At 33.4% G+C, this 15,575-nt stretch overlaps 2 protein-coding genes across 4 annotated transcripts; both read left to right on the forward strand.

The window, feature by feature from the left end:
- Positions 1-1,227: 1,227 nt before the first annotated feature.
- On the forward strand, positions 1,228-2,715 carry LOC129292107 (probable galacturonosyltransferase-like 4). The gene has a single exon (XM_054929626.1). The coding sequence runs from the start codon at positions 1,326-1,328 to the stop codon at positions 2,361-2,363; it is 1,038 nt and encodes a 345-aa protein (XP_054785601.1). The 5' UTR covers positions 1,228-1,325; the 3' UTR covers positions 2,364-2,715.
- A 7,823-nt stretch (positions 2,716-10,538) lies between these two features.
- Positions 10,539-15,131, forward strand: LOC129293580 (probable protein phosphatase 2C 35). 3 transcript variants are annotated; one of them, XM_054931616.1, is made up of 6 exons: positions 10,540-10,753; positions 10,989-12,062; positions 12,995-13,126; positions 13,619-13,834; positions 14,019-14,077; positions 14,393-15,131. In XM_054931616.1, the coding sequence occupies exons 2-4, from the start codon at positions 11,142-11,144 to the stop codon at positions 13,832-13,834; spliced, it is 1,269 nt and encodes a 422-aa protein (XP_054787591.1). In that variant the 5' UTR covers positions 10,540-10,753; positions 10,989-11,141; the 3' UTR covers positions 14,019-14,077; positions 14,393-15,131. The 3 variants fall into 3 exon arrangements, with proteins under 3 accessions (XP_054787592.1, XP_054787591.1, XP_054787589.1); XM_054931617.1 differs by having other exon boundaries at positions 10,539-12,062; positions 14,430-15,131; XM_054931614.1 differs by having other exon boundaries at positions 10,540-12,062.
- Positions 15,132-15,575: the final 444 nt, after the last annotated feature.

Below are 15,575 nucleotides of genomic sequence, written 5' to 3' on the forward strand. Positions count from 1 at the left end.
ATATATATATATATATATATATATAATCCCACACAGTAATGTTTAGTATATTTAAACATTACAAGATCAATTAACAACTCAATGGACCTTATGGTGTTTTGAATTGTGGGGATTTCAAAATAATTTTTCATATGTTATTTCACTTAGTTAAGAAGGCTAATCATTCTATGCTTGGAAAGCATATCAAGTTAAATTGAGTGTGATACACACACATATATGTATTTTTTTTCTTTCTTGTATTTATTTTAAAAACATTTTTACTTATTCCACCAAGACTAATGAGAGATTGTTAAGTATTAACTATCTAAAAATAAAATAAATTTATGATTTTAATTACAATTGAATGAAAAATTTTTAAATTTTCATTACATATATAATCCTTCATAATTAATAACTTTAAATGGGGTTAATGTAGGAAAAAACTTAATAATTAATATTACTTTATGACTTATGATAAGAGCCACATATCTTTTCTACAAAATGTCTTAATGTGTTATGATAAAGATCAAAAGTATATATAATCACACCTCCTTGTGTATATTATTATAGTAGTTAAAGCATATATTTAATCATATAACTTTATATAAAGTTTTATTTAAATCTCTAACACCATTAATTTTATTAACAAAAAAATTAATTCATTGAATATTTAAATTTTGACAATTAAACATATTTTCAAATGTTGCCATATTAAATTTAATTTTTTAAAAAATAATTATTGACATAAAAAACAATTATTTAAAGCTAATGAACGAAGCTGGAATTAGAGGGTTAAAATAATACTCCATAAAATTAATAGATCCAACTAAACATTATATAAAGTTAAATGATAAAACATACACTTTAGCCTGTCATATTTTATTTTATATGATTATTGATTTTATTTTATGTGGCATTTTAATTCTCTACAATAAACAAAATCAAATTACTATTATTGTTATTATTATTATTAGTGAAATAAATCAAGGAAACATCAATAAAGGGAGAAAAAAAATCTAAATTGTTTGACTCTCTTTCTCACCCGCTCCGACCAAAATTAGTCCATTCCTAGTCCAAGCATATTCCGATAATTTCTCCCTTCCATCAACTTTCTTACTCCCAAACCTCTGCGATATTCTTTTGATCTCTATCATCAGATCTCCATCAAGCTCCATCTCTCATTCCAAACCATTTATATTCTTTCTTAAATTTCCAAAACCTTACTTCCTCCGTTGGAGCCAACAAAACGCCACCAACAACAACGTTAAAAAGAAACAGAAACACGACAAAAAAAGATCCAGAGAGAGGAACCCCAAAAAAACAAAAAAAATCTCTTGGGAGACAGGATGGCCTTTGTTCCTCTTCTCCTTGGCCTCCTGTCCCTCATCCTCCTCCGCCCCATCACCACCGCCGCTGCTATACGAATTGGCGTCCGCCACCATCCCTCGTCGTCGGACCTCCCTCCCTTCCGGGAAGCCCCTGCCTTCCGCAACGGCGGCGAATGCGGGTCCTCCGACGCCGACCGCATCCACGTGGCCATGACCCTCGACGAAAACTACCTCCGAGGCACGATGGCCGCCGTGCAATCCATGCTGCAACACTCCACGTGTCCTGAAAACCTCTCCTTCTACTTCCTTTCTGCTCACGACAACCCTGAGCTCTACAACAGTATCAAATCCACCTTCCCTTACCTCACCTTCAACATCTTCCGGTTCGATTCGACCCGGGTTCAGGGAAAAATTTCTAAGTCGATCCGGCTCGCCTTAGACCAGCCATTAAACTACGCAAGAATCTACCTCGCTGACGCTTTACCAAAACAAGTCAGACGCGTCATATACTTGGACTCTGACCTCATCGTTGTCGACGATATAGCCAAGCTCTGGGGCGTAGACATGGAAGGGAAGGTGGTGGCCGCACCGGAATATTGCAGAGCGAACTTCACGGTGTATTTCACGACGAGCTTCTGGTCAGATCCTAAGCTAACCAAGACGTTTGAGGGTAGAAACGCGTGTTATTTCAACACTGGTGTGATGGTGATGGACGTAGACAAATGGAGGAAAGAAGGGTTCACACAGAAAGTGGAGGAATGGATGAGAGTTCAGAAGCAGAAGAAGATATATAACTTAGGTTCGCTGCCGCCGTTTCTGCTGGTGTTGGCTGGAAACATCAAGGCGGTGGATCACCGGTGGAATCAGCATGGACTGGGCGGTGACAATTTTGAAGGTAAGTGTAGGAGCTTGCACCCTGGTCCGATCAGTTTGTTGCATTGGAGTGGAAAGGGCAAGCCATGGCTCAGACTGGATTCAAGAAAGCCATGCATTGTCGACCACCTTTGGGCCCCTTACGATCTGTACAGGTCGTCAAGACACTTTCTCGAAGAATAACGAATCAATGAACGATGCAGATTAAGATCGATGCAGCAACGAACAAATATCTTGTCCTTATGGGTATATATATGTAACAGTCAGGATTTAATTTTTAGAAGGTTGAGTTTTGGCCAGTGCATGTATGTATATATACAGACACAGACACGCGCATGCTTGTTTGTGTTTGTGTTGGCTGGGAGGGGCAGTTTTGTAAGTGAAAGGACATTGTTGATAAGAGGAGAAAAGGATATATGCTGATGAGTAGGCTTTTTCGATGAAAGAAGGCTAGTGAGAACTGAGAAGGATGATCTACGTTCACACACGCAAACACGACCTCCTCCTATACATACATACATGTATACATATATATATATATATATATATATCCAGCAATGTGTAAATTTGTAGGCACAGAGAGAAGTTGTAAATCCGTTTTCTTTTTAATCTGTAAGGTTTTTGCCCTTTTGTTTTTGGGCATGAGGGATTCCTTTTGACTTTTTTCTTTTTTGCTCTTTATTATATTACTAACTGTAGTTTATTGGGCGGATTGTGTTGTAAATATATGATGAAATAATGAAGTTGAACGTGAAAACCTTGAAATGAATTAGGCTATAGAGTTATATATATATATATATATATTTGTTGTGAGAAGTTGATTTAGTAGAGATGTTTGGATAAGACTCTATAACTGAAGTTTGGATAACAAAAATTTTGGAAGAGCTTTTGCTCAAAAGCTACGTTAGAATGAAAGCTGAAAATTATGGCTTTTGAGATTAGGTTAGATCATTGTGTTGGGGCATTTCCACAGCGTGCCTCTCTCTCTCTCTCTCTCACATCGATCGCTGAAAGGCTCTGCGCTTGACCACGTCCTTTTCTCTCTTCTGGTGTATGCAAGCAAGCTTTTATGGTTTTCGTCATCTCTGTAATCGCCGCCATCACTGTTCATGGATTCTGCCGTGGGTTCTGTTCAGGTTGGCGTCATCTCTCATTCGTTCATAGCTGGCTGTCCCTTGTTTGGGGGTTCTTTTCCTTTCGTCTTTTCACGGCACATGCATGGTTTAATTTTGGGATTCATGTCTTCTTATTTTTGTTTATTAAATAAAGTTTAAGTGGGGACTCGAGGCCAAGACATGTGAAATAATGCTTATAAAAATATTTATAGATGGCCTACCAACAAAATCTCTATGTTGATATAGTAGGACTTGATCTTATGACCTGTTAAATTCTTTTTAATTGGACCAATCTTTATTGGTGGAATTCATGTGTTCTACTTCTAGTCTCAAGAGTGCATATGGTTTTCACACATTCCATATTTGAAATCAACTTTTAAACTTTTGAAATGTTAGAAGTTATTTGAGTAATTTTTGAAGGAGTAAAATGACTTTTAAAAAGTGGGTTGAAATGAGTTTGAAATGTGGATTTTAAAACTTTATTTTTTTGATAGATTTCAAATGAGAGTTGGGAGCAATTACGAGGAGAATAATTGTGTACCTAGTTTTTTAAATAACCATGATACCCTTCAGTTTGCACATAACTTCAGACAGTCCCTCCTCATCGGATTTCCCCTATCGTGTGTTGTGAAAACATTTCTGAACTTAGAGAAGGAAAAATCACTTCGTGCATCTAGTTCATCCAGTCTGTCAGTACATCGAGCTCATTCTGCTCATCGAGCTCGCGAATCAGGTACATCATGCTAGTTCTGCTCTCAAATTTTGTGCCTTTTTCGTTCTGCTGTTCTGATGAACCAGGTGACTTCCTTATTTTTGTTTCCCGATGGACCATTCTGCACTGTGCTTTCTTTTTATTTTGTTCTGAATTTGAAGTGAATGTGTTTCAAAATGTTGTTTAATCCTAGTAACAGCCTTACAGTGTGTTCTATCTTGGAAAGTAGGTATAAGTATTCTATCTTGAAAAATTTGGGAAGCTCGGAGCTAAAGAAGTTTTGCAGCTGACACCATTCATGAGAAACAACTTTTAGTGCATGTTATGTCTATAGTTAATTAACACACTATTAGGAATTATCACAGCCTTAGCATTTATATGTAGAGCCCTCAGTTTATTTTTGCGACTCCTATAACTTGTAACGTGACTGGTTGTACAGCTTTTTGATTAATGCAATTTTCCTTTCACTAAAATATATATATATATATATATGTATATCACTCACGACTTTCTGATTAATGCAATCTTCCTTGATTGACTTGTGTTGTTAGTCATTCTGCATTAGGCTTTTCTTGGCTGAGAAGGTTCAAACACACAACAGGTAGTAGGAATGGTATTAGAGGTCAATTAATTTCACACACACACGCAAGGAAGTCTATAACTTGCCAGAATGGTCTATAAATTAAGGTTTTCTGTTTTTTTTTATTAAAATAAATCGCAACGTGTTACAACAACATATTATATGTATGAAGTAAACCCCAAAACCCAATTTTATTAATTTTTTTTTGCGGAATAACACAAATTAATTATATTATATGTATCTATGAAGTAACTGTCAATCATTTTCTTTATTATCAGTGCAGGTGTCCATTGAAAATAATTACCATGTTTCTTTTAGAAAAATGAGGGAGGACAAAGTGTAATCTAGTTAATTTAGAAGTAATTAACGATTAATTAGTAATAGTAATTGAGCGAAAACTGATAAGGATGTACATAATATTTCTTGGTGAAACTTAGGTTATGATGATTAAGAACATTGGCAGTTTGACACTTTGATAGATCTCTTATACCCTTTTAGAAAATTAATCTTTCTTTGCTATTCAATTGTTACTCTTGGGAAGAGACTACACATGATGCTTGCATAGTTGACTATACACTCACAAGGCTGGACATGAATTTTCCACATCTATCCCAAACTATATTTCATAAATTTATCTAATTTAAAATAATTTGTTTTAATATTTAATTATTTTCTATAATTTTTATTTTTTGTTGGCAGGTAAATATTATTTGGTGGATGCTGACTATCCAACGCCATGTAAATATTTAAATTCTCGTAGATCTCATAAGTATCACCTTTTAGATTTCATGCGTTCTTCGGATTTTCAAACAATAATAAGGTTTTTAATGATTATCATTCAAATTTAATGATCACGATTGAAAAGACTTTCGAGGTTTGTGCAAACAAAAATATATTCACAATCTTATAACACATGCCTAATTTTTCATTTATGATGCAAATTCGTATAGTTTGTGCAACAATAGTTATACATAATTTTATTAGAAGAAAATTTGCAATTGATTATGACTTCAGGTGCTTTGAGAATAAAAATATTATTAACACTAATGATGACAATGACGAACATGCATTTTTATCATCAATTTCAAGTGTAATTTTAAGCGTGATTTCTGATAGAGAGGTAAATAGAGTTCGTGATTTATTAAAGATCAGATTGTACATTATAGATTGAATCATTAATTATGTAACTGTTCAATATTAATAAATGCTAAACTATTTATTGCATAATTTTTTAAATATTAAACTATATATTTCTTATTCTTATTATTGAACATCTTAAACTTTTTGTTATTTTAAATTTTTTTCACATTTTTTTAAATATTTTTAATTTATTATATTTATACAATAAAAATTATAAATTATTATAATTACTATTTTTTTTGGTCATTGCATATTCAAAAATACATTTTAAAAGCACAAATCATCATTAATTTAAATTACTTTCAGTGATGGTGTTCACAAAATAAGTCATAAATCCTCTTCATCCATCTCTTATCTCAATATAAACTATATGTCAATTTAAATCTCATTTGGTTAGTAGAAAGAAATGAAATGAAATGGATTGAAAAAATAAAGGTAAAAACTCATAAGGGAGAGAAGTAATTTAATTCATAGGATTGAGAATCATATGATTCATGAGATTTTTGAAAGGTGTGATAATTCTCATATTTGTAATATATATTGATAAATTTTATCAGGTTTACCATGTTGGGAAATGATGATTTAGTTTATTTTTGTATTAATTTTTTTAATTTTTTTAATTTTATTTCTTTCTAATAACCAAATAGGACCCTAGTTTTTCTTTGATTACTGTACTGGAATTAATTCATATGCGTCTTACTCTCCAAATTATACAGACGCCAGGTGTTTAATTTGACCTTAATTAAATTCATTTATTCAATGTCGAGACTTGTGATTATCGGCTAAAACACATCTGTTCTGCGTTCATGCTTGTGGATTTTGTCTTTTAAATTTCTTTTCATGCAGGGATTTCAGATTAGTTGTTGCACACGTTTCCTAATCTCGTATTTTCAATTGGCTCCAGACAAATCTTCCAAGAATATTCTCTACACCAATGAACGCTATTATGTTGAAAATGGGCATCGTTTTTGTGATTTTTTGGTCACAGACTCATATTTAGACTACTAGTCAAGGACTTTAAATATGGCATTATGATTAAGGATATTGTTTAGTCGAATTATTATCTCTGGTTCAATAGATTATTCTCGTGGACGTTAATTACTTACCTTTCCAATTCTGCGCAGGCAGGGAAGGCATCATTTACAAAGAAACAGGCAGATCTTTGGTTCCCCCTAGAGTTTGCTGATGACTTTCCAGTCGCCATGGAGGTATAGAAATTGCTGAATGTTGTTGGTCAGTTTAGCATCCCCTACTCCCTCTGATCTTATTCATAAATCACTCCTAACATTGTCACGGAAACTAAAAAAAAACCTTAAATTTTATTAACTCTATTTTAAAATTTAATAAATTTTTAACTTTATTTCTATTAAATACCTACTCTAAAGATAAAATACTCTAGTATTTAATAATCTCTCTAACATTGAATAAGGATAAAAGAGTAAAGATAGGTATAATAATCATGAAGGTGCTCTATAAATAAGATTAAAATAAATTTTTTCTCTTTACTTTATAAATAGGATTAAATGAGTTTTTTTCTTTTTTTTTTTTATGGTAGGTTTTTATGCTGTCAACAAGAGAGGCTACGTCTAATTGTCAACAAGAGATAATCCATGAATGGGCCAAAATTGGTTTTATCATTCTTTTTTAAATAAAAATAAACAAAATTTATAAACAAATATGTAACATTGCGGCTTGCACCCTTGCTGCCTCCTCTCAAAACCGTCACTACCAAGGTTAATACTCTCTTCATATCAAATTATAAAACAATTTAAAAGGTGAATCTATAAATTATCATATGCGATGCCATAATTGAAATTTTATCATCTGAATGTGGGGAGAGTAACAATTTTAAAAATTATGTTACAAAACAGTTTTTAGAAATAAAAAATGGGAACAGAAACCAAGCAAACCCTTAGGACATGTTTGGTTTTTATTTTCATTTTTTGTTTTTAAAAATTATTTTGTAGTACAATTTTTAAAACTATTTTTAAAACAAAAAAATGAAAATGCATTTGCTTATATTAATTTAAAAATAATTTTAAAATTAAAAAATAGATTGATAGTGATAGTTATAGATAGTTGATGGTGGTGATTTATAATAGAAATTGATTAAGATAATTATATTTTTAATAATCAAATTTAGTGTATTTTAAAATAAGAAAAATAAAATGAAAATATTTTAAATTTTTTTCTATTTTCTATTTTTAAAATATAACTAAAAATAATTTTAAAAATAATTAAATCGAAAATATTTTACCAGGTCTTTAAATTTTTCTATTTTTAAAAATAAAAAACAACCGAGCCGTTATTTTTCTGAAGGGTTTTTTGACTTTTTCCACCTTCTGAACGCTATTGTTGTATTGTTGGTTTTACCTTAGTATCATAGCATGAATGAAATATACAGATGAATTTCAGGTCAAAAAAGAAAAAGAAAAGAAAAGAAAAGAAAAATCAAAAACAAATTTTGGGAAGAAAAGTAATTGGGCTTTGTGAAGTGATTTCCTTGAAGGTGAAACGGGCTCACATTGTGAATGGGATTTGGGCCTTTGTGGGCTTCCTTCTGTCCCACAATGTCCGTTGACTCCATCTCTTTAACACAAAAATGTCGGCCTCGTTGCACCTTACAATTTTGTCTGACCTCAATAAAAAAAAAAAAATACATGTATGCAAGTATTCTTTTAAAAAACATAACTTTTGACTTATATACTTTACTATACATTTCTGTATTTTTTTAATATTTTTAATCTCTACACTTTTATTTTTTAATAATAAATTATAAAAATTTTAAAAAAATTAAAATATTAAAAAATAAAAGTATGTACGACAAACTTGCTCATCAAGCGTTTGACCATGAGTACATCTTAATGGAGTGGAGGTTTATTGATCATAATGGTTTTTCCAGTGAACAAGACGAGCTAGCCAGTTTAATCATTAACGTCTTAATTAAAATTAGTTGCTCTCAGAGTGACGTAATCTTAAATCTCTCTAATAGAGCCACGTGGTGAGTGATGTGAACAGCCTCTTCCATGTAGCACTAACTTCCTAGTGCCCTTCACTTTTGATGCATTTCATCGTATCTTCTCACATGATGGCCATTACATAACATCAAATCAATTTCACAACTCCCTTGACGAGGACTGCCTCTTGTGCTTTTTTTTTTTTTTTAAATTACTACACGTCTCTTTTTAATTTTAATAATCTGATACGAGATTTGATTTGATTGAATATTAAATATGAATAATTTTTTAATAAAAATTCAAATATATTTTTACTAGGCTAAGTTGTTGTTAGTATTAACTCTTACAATTTGATGAGTTACATCAACGTAGATGTCTTTTTTTTTTTTTTTTTTTCATATCCTACTAGTCATTAAGAGTGGTAAAGTCATGAGGGTGTTCAGTATCAATATATCAATATTAAAGTCATGAATATATTTATAAAAATTGCAAGTAGATGCATACGACGCAACTTTATTATTATTATGAGAAGGATTAGTCTATAATGTCCAAGACTTGTAAATAAAAACTTGTAAGGAAAAAAAAGGCACTTGTGTGCATGCTACTGTTTCAATTTTCAATTTAAAAAATCTAAGACTAATGACATAAAATTATAAACAGGATTGAACTTGCAATTTTTTATTTTTTTTAAAAAAATTATATGTTACTTTCTCTATCACAATTTATAAGATATTTTTAGATAAAATCATACATACTAATAAAGTTTATTAAATAGGTTTTATACCCTTATTTTTTCAAAGAAAAATTGTAAGCCTCTAAAAATACCCTTCATTTGATATTTTATTTATGAAATAATATTAAAAAGATAATATAATAAGAAGGGCACTATTAAAAAGTATAATTATTGAAACTTTATTTTTATCAAAATATTTTATATTTTGTAATGCCTAATCTCTTTTAAGAATATTTTATAATCTGAGACGGAAGGAGCATTAGATTAGCCTATTTGCCTATATTGTAATTTGGAAAAATTGCCATAAAATCCTTTCTTGAAAGAGAAATTGTTTTGAGGCATCAAGACCAATTTAAGAATCAAATGCACGCTAGGCCTATCATATTACACACCAAATCTATCACTTTGCACCTCAAGGAAATACGACCTTACACAATGAGCCTATCACCTTGTACACTAAACTTATTACTTTGCACACTATAAACATGAAAATTTCATGAAAATACAATTTATTATCTTGAAAACGATGATGGTTTGTGAAAAAATAATAACATTAACAATGGATTGTTTAAACAATAAGCATGTAAATTACATGTTATTTTTGAAAGTTAACATGTAACTTCATAGGCTTGATATGCAGAGTAATACACCTGAAGTGCAAAATTATTAGCTTGGAGTTTCAAGTGATAGGTTTAGTATGTAAGATGAAGATGACAATCTTGAAATATAAGATGATAGGTTAGGAGTACAAGATGATAAGTTTGGAGTGCAAGATGATAATCTCGGCATTCAAAATGATATGTCTAATATGCCTTTAGTTCTTAAATTAGTCTTGATTCCTCTAAATAATTTTCCACGAGAGATTTTATGTCAACTTCCCCTTGCAATTTTGCAAGGTCGGTCCACAGTGTAAAACCCAACAAGAATATTTGGCCACGAGATGCCATTAAAATGCTCCAAGCAAACCTGATTGCTATTATTAGTGGATCACCAATTAATTAATTACTTTGTCGCCTTACATTTGAAAATTGTGCTTGTCTTTTTCTGGTCTTTTCGGAAGAAAAAAACAAAATGACTTTTTCCATTCGCTGATTTGCTCTGTATACCTTTCCCTTCCCTTTGCCCACTGCTCTGCGTTGCAAGTTTTTGTTTTTTGGGGGTGGGTGTTTCCTTGGCCCGTGGTTTGTCATCTCTTCCTTCTGAGACAAACCCACCCGTCCATGCGCATGCTCACGCTCAATCTCTCTCTCTATCCTTCTCTTTTAGCAAAAAAAATCTCATCTTCCTTTGATTCCCTCTCTTCCCGACTCTTGTTTGTCTCTGCCTCCACGCAAAAGTACGGTTCCTCTTTTTCTGCTTTTTGGATTGCCCCACCTTCACCTTTCTTAATGCGAAAGGTCCTTTTCTTTTCTGGATTGGTGGGGGTCACTTTAGGGTTTTCTGATCCTTGAGTGATTAGCTTCGTCTGGTGTTTGCTTTCTCCGTAGTTTTTCAAACAATTCCTTGTTTATCTCAATCTGTTGCCATAGCATAACTTCCTTCTCACGATCGGAATTTTTTCCTGAATTTAGGGTCTAGGGTTTGTTCATGTTTCTAAGAATGCTGAGTTTCAGAAACGCCTGCCCTGTTCTTCTCGCCCAGGATTGCTTATGTATGTACGAGCCACCAATGTTGTAAGCCTTAGGTGGGGGATTACTGGTCTCGTTCGAGCTTATCTTTGAAACATGGGTTGTGTCTATTGCAAGTGTTGTCGCGGCTACATTTCTTCGCCGGAGTGTGGTGGTGCTGTCAGCTGCCGAGGACTTGGGCCGCGCCGTCGCCAAAGGAAACACAAACTTACTCAGAGTTCATTGAAGTTTGCTCCTGTTCCTTCCCACAACTACGTTTTGGAATACTCGTTTCTCACACAGCGAGGATACTACCCTGATTCACCTGATAAAGAAAACCAAGACACTTTCTGTATTAGGACGCAGGTTCAAGGTAACCCAAACATTCATTTTTTCGGTGTCTATGATGGGCATGGTCAATGTGGTAGCCAATGTTCGAATTTTGTTAGGGATAGGTTGATAGAAACGTTATCAAACGACCCTGCATTGTCGGAGGACCCCGTTAAAGCTTATAATTCAGCATTCTTGGCAACAAATTACCAATTACACAACAGTGAGATTGATGATTCTATGAGCGGCACTACTGCAATTACGGTGCTTGTTGTCGGAGACACACTTTATGTTGCTAATGTTGGTGATTCCAGAGCAGTGCTGGCAGTAAAGGATGGGAATTGTATCGTTGCTCAGGACTTATCGTCTGATCAGACTCCGTTTAGGAGAGATGAATATGAGAGAGTGAAACTTTGTGGTGCAAGGGTGTTAAGCGTTGATCAGGTGGAAGGGCTTAAGGATCCGGATGTCCAAACATGGGGTGATGAAGAGAGTCAGGGAAGTGATCCTCCAAGGTTGTGGGTTCCAAATGGGATGTATCCTGGAACTGCATTTACAAGGAGTTTAGGGGATAGTTTGGCAGAGACGATTGGTGTCATCGCCACTCCTGAAGTGTCGGTCGTTCCGCTTACACCTAATCATCTTTTCTTTATTGTGGCAAGTGATGGCATATTTGAGTTCCTATCAAGCCAAACTGTTGTTAACATGGTACTACATGCGATTTATTTTCTGCATTAGTTCTTTTTGTGGTCCTTTCAATATTTTCAGGTTACCAAGTATTTGTGTCAAGATAGTATTTTCACTGGTTGACCAATTTTGATTAGTTGAATAGTTGAATTTAACTTGTCCAGTCATCTACTTTCTGGGGAAATCTTGTGACATTTGTTAATTGAAAACCTTGATTCATAATCTGTTATCTGAATGCTGTTTTGCTTATATGGTTCAATGGTACAACAAATTATTTTTACTTGCCTATCTTTAAGAACTACTGCCTGCTCCAGGAGAATTGCAAATGTAATTGCTGTATATATCTTCCCAAATTAATTGTTTTGGGCCACTTTTTAGGTTTCTCGTTCAGCGTCACTAGTGGTGCATATTCCATTTTGAACCTTTTCTTTTCAAAAATATTCTGTGCACGACCATTTCTTCCCCCATTTTTACCACTGGATTTGCTACAAAGCCTACATTCGGATGGACTTATTAGCAGGTTATCAGAGCTTGTACGCTCCAATAAGCACTTATTAGTGGTTTTGGCTTTTACCTTAATATATCATAAGCATGAATAATTCTCCTCTAAGCTGATTTTAGGTTATTTATTTTATCAAGTGCCTGCGAAAATGCATGACACTTGGGTGTCAGATGTGTAATAATATTTTTTGACAGAATTATTCTCATCTACACAAGCACCTCCTGAAGTGTCTAGCCAAAGAAGTGTGCTTTTCTTTAGACCATGTTTATGCCAGTAAAGCTTATATAATATTTTTATTGTGTTTATTTAATACTGTTAATTCAAATTGTGCTTAACTGATGAGTGGAACCTGGCCTGTAGCCATGACATAAAGTTCATCGTTGAAATACTAAGTGTGTCGTAACATCCTTTATAATTTCTCTTGATAAATTCTGATACTCCAATAATGTAGGCAGCAAGCTATACAGATCCTGGTGAAGCATGTGCTGCCATTGCTGGAGAGGCATATAAACTATGGTTGGATCATGAAAACCGAACAGATGATATAACAATCATCATTGTTCAGATCAAAGGCCTATCTAATGTATGGATTACTTGAACAATTTATGGGCCTCTTTTGATTTTAATGTTTTTATTTTTACTTATAGGTTTTTATGAAGATGTTAAATGAGTCTTGAATGCCCATTAATATTTTTAACCACCTAAGAAAAATTAGGTGGTAAGAAAATTACATTTATTGTGAACATTCTCGTGGGCAGTTCTTGTCTGCTGGTCTTTTGTTGGTATGATGATTTTTATGCACGTATCATTTATTGATGATTGATAGATGTATGAATGATGATGTGGCCAATTTTGTTTGATAGTGACTGCCATATTGGAATCTGTACCTGCTGCAAGAAATTACAAATAATATGTAAAAGTATGGCAATGTGCAATGATATTTTTGTATCTAAGACTTTTTCCTTCATGAGTGAAAATATGCAAAACCCAAAAGCTTGCAATGGGAGGTTTAATTTTTTTCATTTCATGGGATCTTTGTTGACCCGATTATCTAACATTTGTTTTGATCATTTAGGGAGGTACATCTGGAGTTGGACTAGATAATATTAGTGTTAATACTGCAATGCGGGCAAGGAGAGGAACTTCTGAAATATCTGCTACCACTTCATCAGATGTTTATTGTTCTGTGAGGAGTGAGCTCTCTGATCAACAATCTGGTCAGAACGTAGTCTCAATGAGAAGCCCAGCTATTATTGTCCCATCTCCATCATGTCAAAGACCAGTTGACTAGGTTGGTGCTTTTTCTCTCCTCTGTTATTATTATTTCTTTTTTTTTTTTTAATTGTCTTCTGATAACCCATTTGGCAGGTGTCAGTGTGACGATTTCAATTCAAAACTTAATCAGTTTAATACGTGACTTAGGGATAGTTGATTATAATCTCCCCAACAATAATTCCTTAATTTTCCATTTACAGTGATTGAAGAGAGGCTTTATGGAAGCTTCATCAAGTTTTGTTGTAATTTCTCCCAAGTGGTAGGTTTCTTCTTCATTCTGTTTTAGTCCTTTGTATTATATTTACTGGGCACTACATGAGTCATGTTGTAAGTTTCAAATGGTGGCTTGATTCTTCCATTGGCATGAATGTGGGTATCACACAGCTGCCACCGGGAAGGTCTTGCACTGGATTATTTCTACTTGCTTAATATTTTGATTTCTACTTCTAATGTGGGCCATTCATCTCCAAAAAGTTTACATGAATGGCCTCCCTTTTGTAAGCTTCAGTGTTAATTCAATATATTTATTGCCTTTTACCAAAGTAAAAATAATCATAACCTTATTTTCTGTTAGGAAGCTGAAGGTTCCTGTTTTGATGAGCATGTCTCAGGCTGCGGAAGATTTCCCACATTGGGATTTAGAAAACTGAACTGGTCAATGGTCAATATTCTTCTTCTAATTCAGATTACTGAGCCACATCAGAAGCACACAAAGCCTGTTTCCAGGGTGGCTCTTTGCCCCTACAGATTTTGACATCAGAAGGAAATCTAAATGGGATTTGGGATAATGAACAAGGGTCAGACCAAGGTTAAGTATTTGAAATGTTGCATATCAAGCTCTGCAATGAAAATATCAAACCAAGTCTTCTTTTGAAAAAAAAAAAAAAGAATGATTCATGTGATGATGCTGAGCTGTAATAAAATTTACTTGCTATGTTTTCATTGGAAAACTTGATGACAAACAATGTAGAAATAGTTTAGAAATTTTCTGGGAAAAAAGGAACTTGTGCAACACATTGGTTGGTGACTAGCATTGGCAAGTTCCTACAAACTCTGAAGAAAGTCAGAAACTCACAAGATGGCAAACTGGGTCGGCAAATCTGCTTCTCAGCATCCAAAGCAATATCATCGTTCTCTCACATGCAGATGTGGGGTCCGGTGTATGAATCAGAAAAATATCTGCTATTTTAATTGCATTGCAAGATCAAAATCGATGTACTTAATGCCAGATTGTTATTTTTTTCTTGGGCTGGTGAAGGGAAGGAATCAAGTTTTGAATCGAAGACTTGTTGGATATTTTCCTAATCTCTCTACTTGATTCTTCACGCCTTGTAGTAACTTCTAACGGACCAAAACATTGAATGGTTGAGTGGTGGCAATAAATAAAGTCTCTTAACTTGTCAAATGGGATTGAAAAAAAATCTTGGAATAAAATTGGAACGAGTTGCGTAATCAAGAAGCTAATCATCTAAATTTAAACCCTTTTTAATTAATCCGTGTGGAACTGAAACGCCGTAGTAAATAAGTCAATATATCTAAAACATTATAAAAAGCTCCACTTTTTGCAACTTGTAAATACTGTAGCTTATTTTGGATTTCGTTAACAAAGCATGCTATAATTTATAGGAATAGAATGTAAATGCAAAATACGGGAAAAAAATTTGTAAATAAAAAATAAATAAAAGCCAGATAAGCATAGAAATTGGATATCAATATATAGGTCAGTTGCCAACAATTTATATGGAATTAGTTATTAG

This window comes from Prosopis cineraria, unplaced genomic scaffold, assembly GCF_029017545.1.
Source record: "Prosopis cineraria cultivar Desert tree isolate PC_DT_omini unplaced genomic scaffold, ASM2901754v1 PC14, whole genome shotgun sequence".
Classification (NCBI taxonomy): Eukaryota; Viridiplantae; Streptophyta; class Magnoliopsida; order Fabales; family Fabaceae; genus Prosopis; species Prosopis cineraria.

Coding starts and splice junctions, on each gene's coding strand:
- LOC129292107 (XM_054929626.1), top strand. CDS start 1,326: ATGGCCTTTGTTCCTCTTCTCCTTGGCCTCCTGTCCCTCATCCTCCTC.
- LOC129293580 (XM_054931617.1), top strand. CDS start 11,142: ATGGGTTGTGTCTATTGCAAGTGTTGTCGCGGCTACATTTCTTCGCCG. Junction 12,063..12,994: donor GCCAAACTGTTGTTAACATG/GTACTACATGCG, acceptor CCAATAATGTAG/GCAGCAAGCTATACAGATCC. Junction 13,127..13,618: donor AGATCAAAGGCCTATCTAAT/GTATGGATTACT, acceptor TTGATCATTTAG/GGAGGTACATCTGGAGTTGG.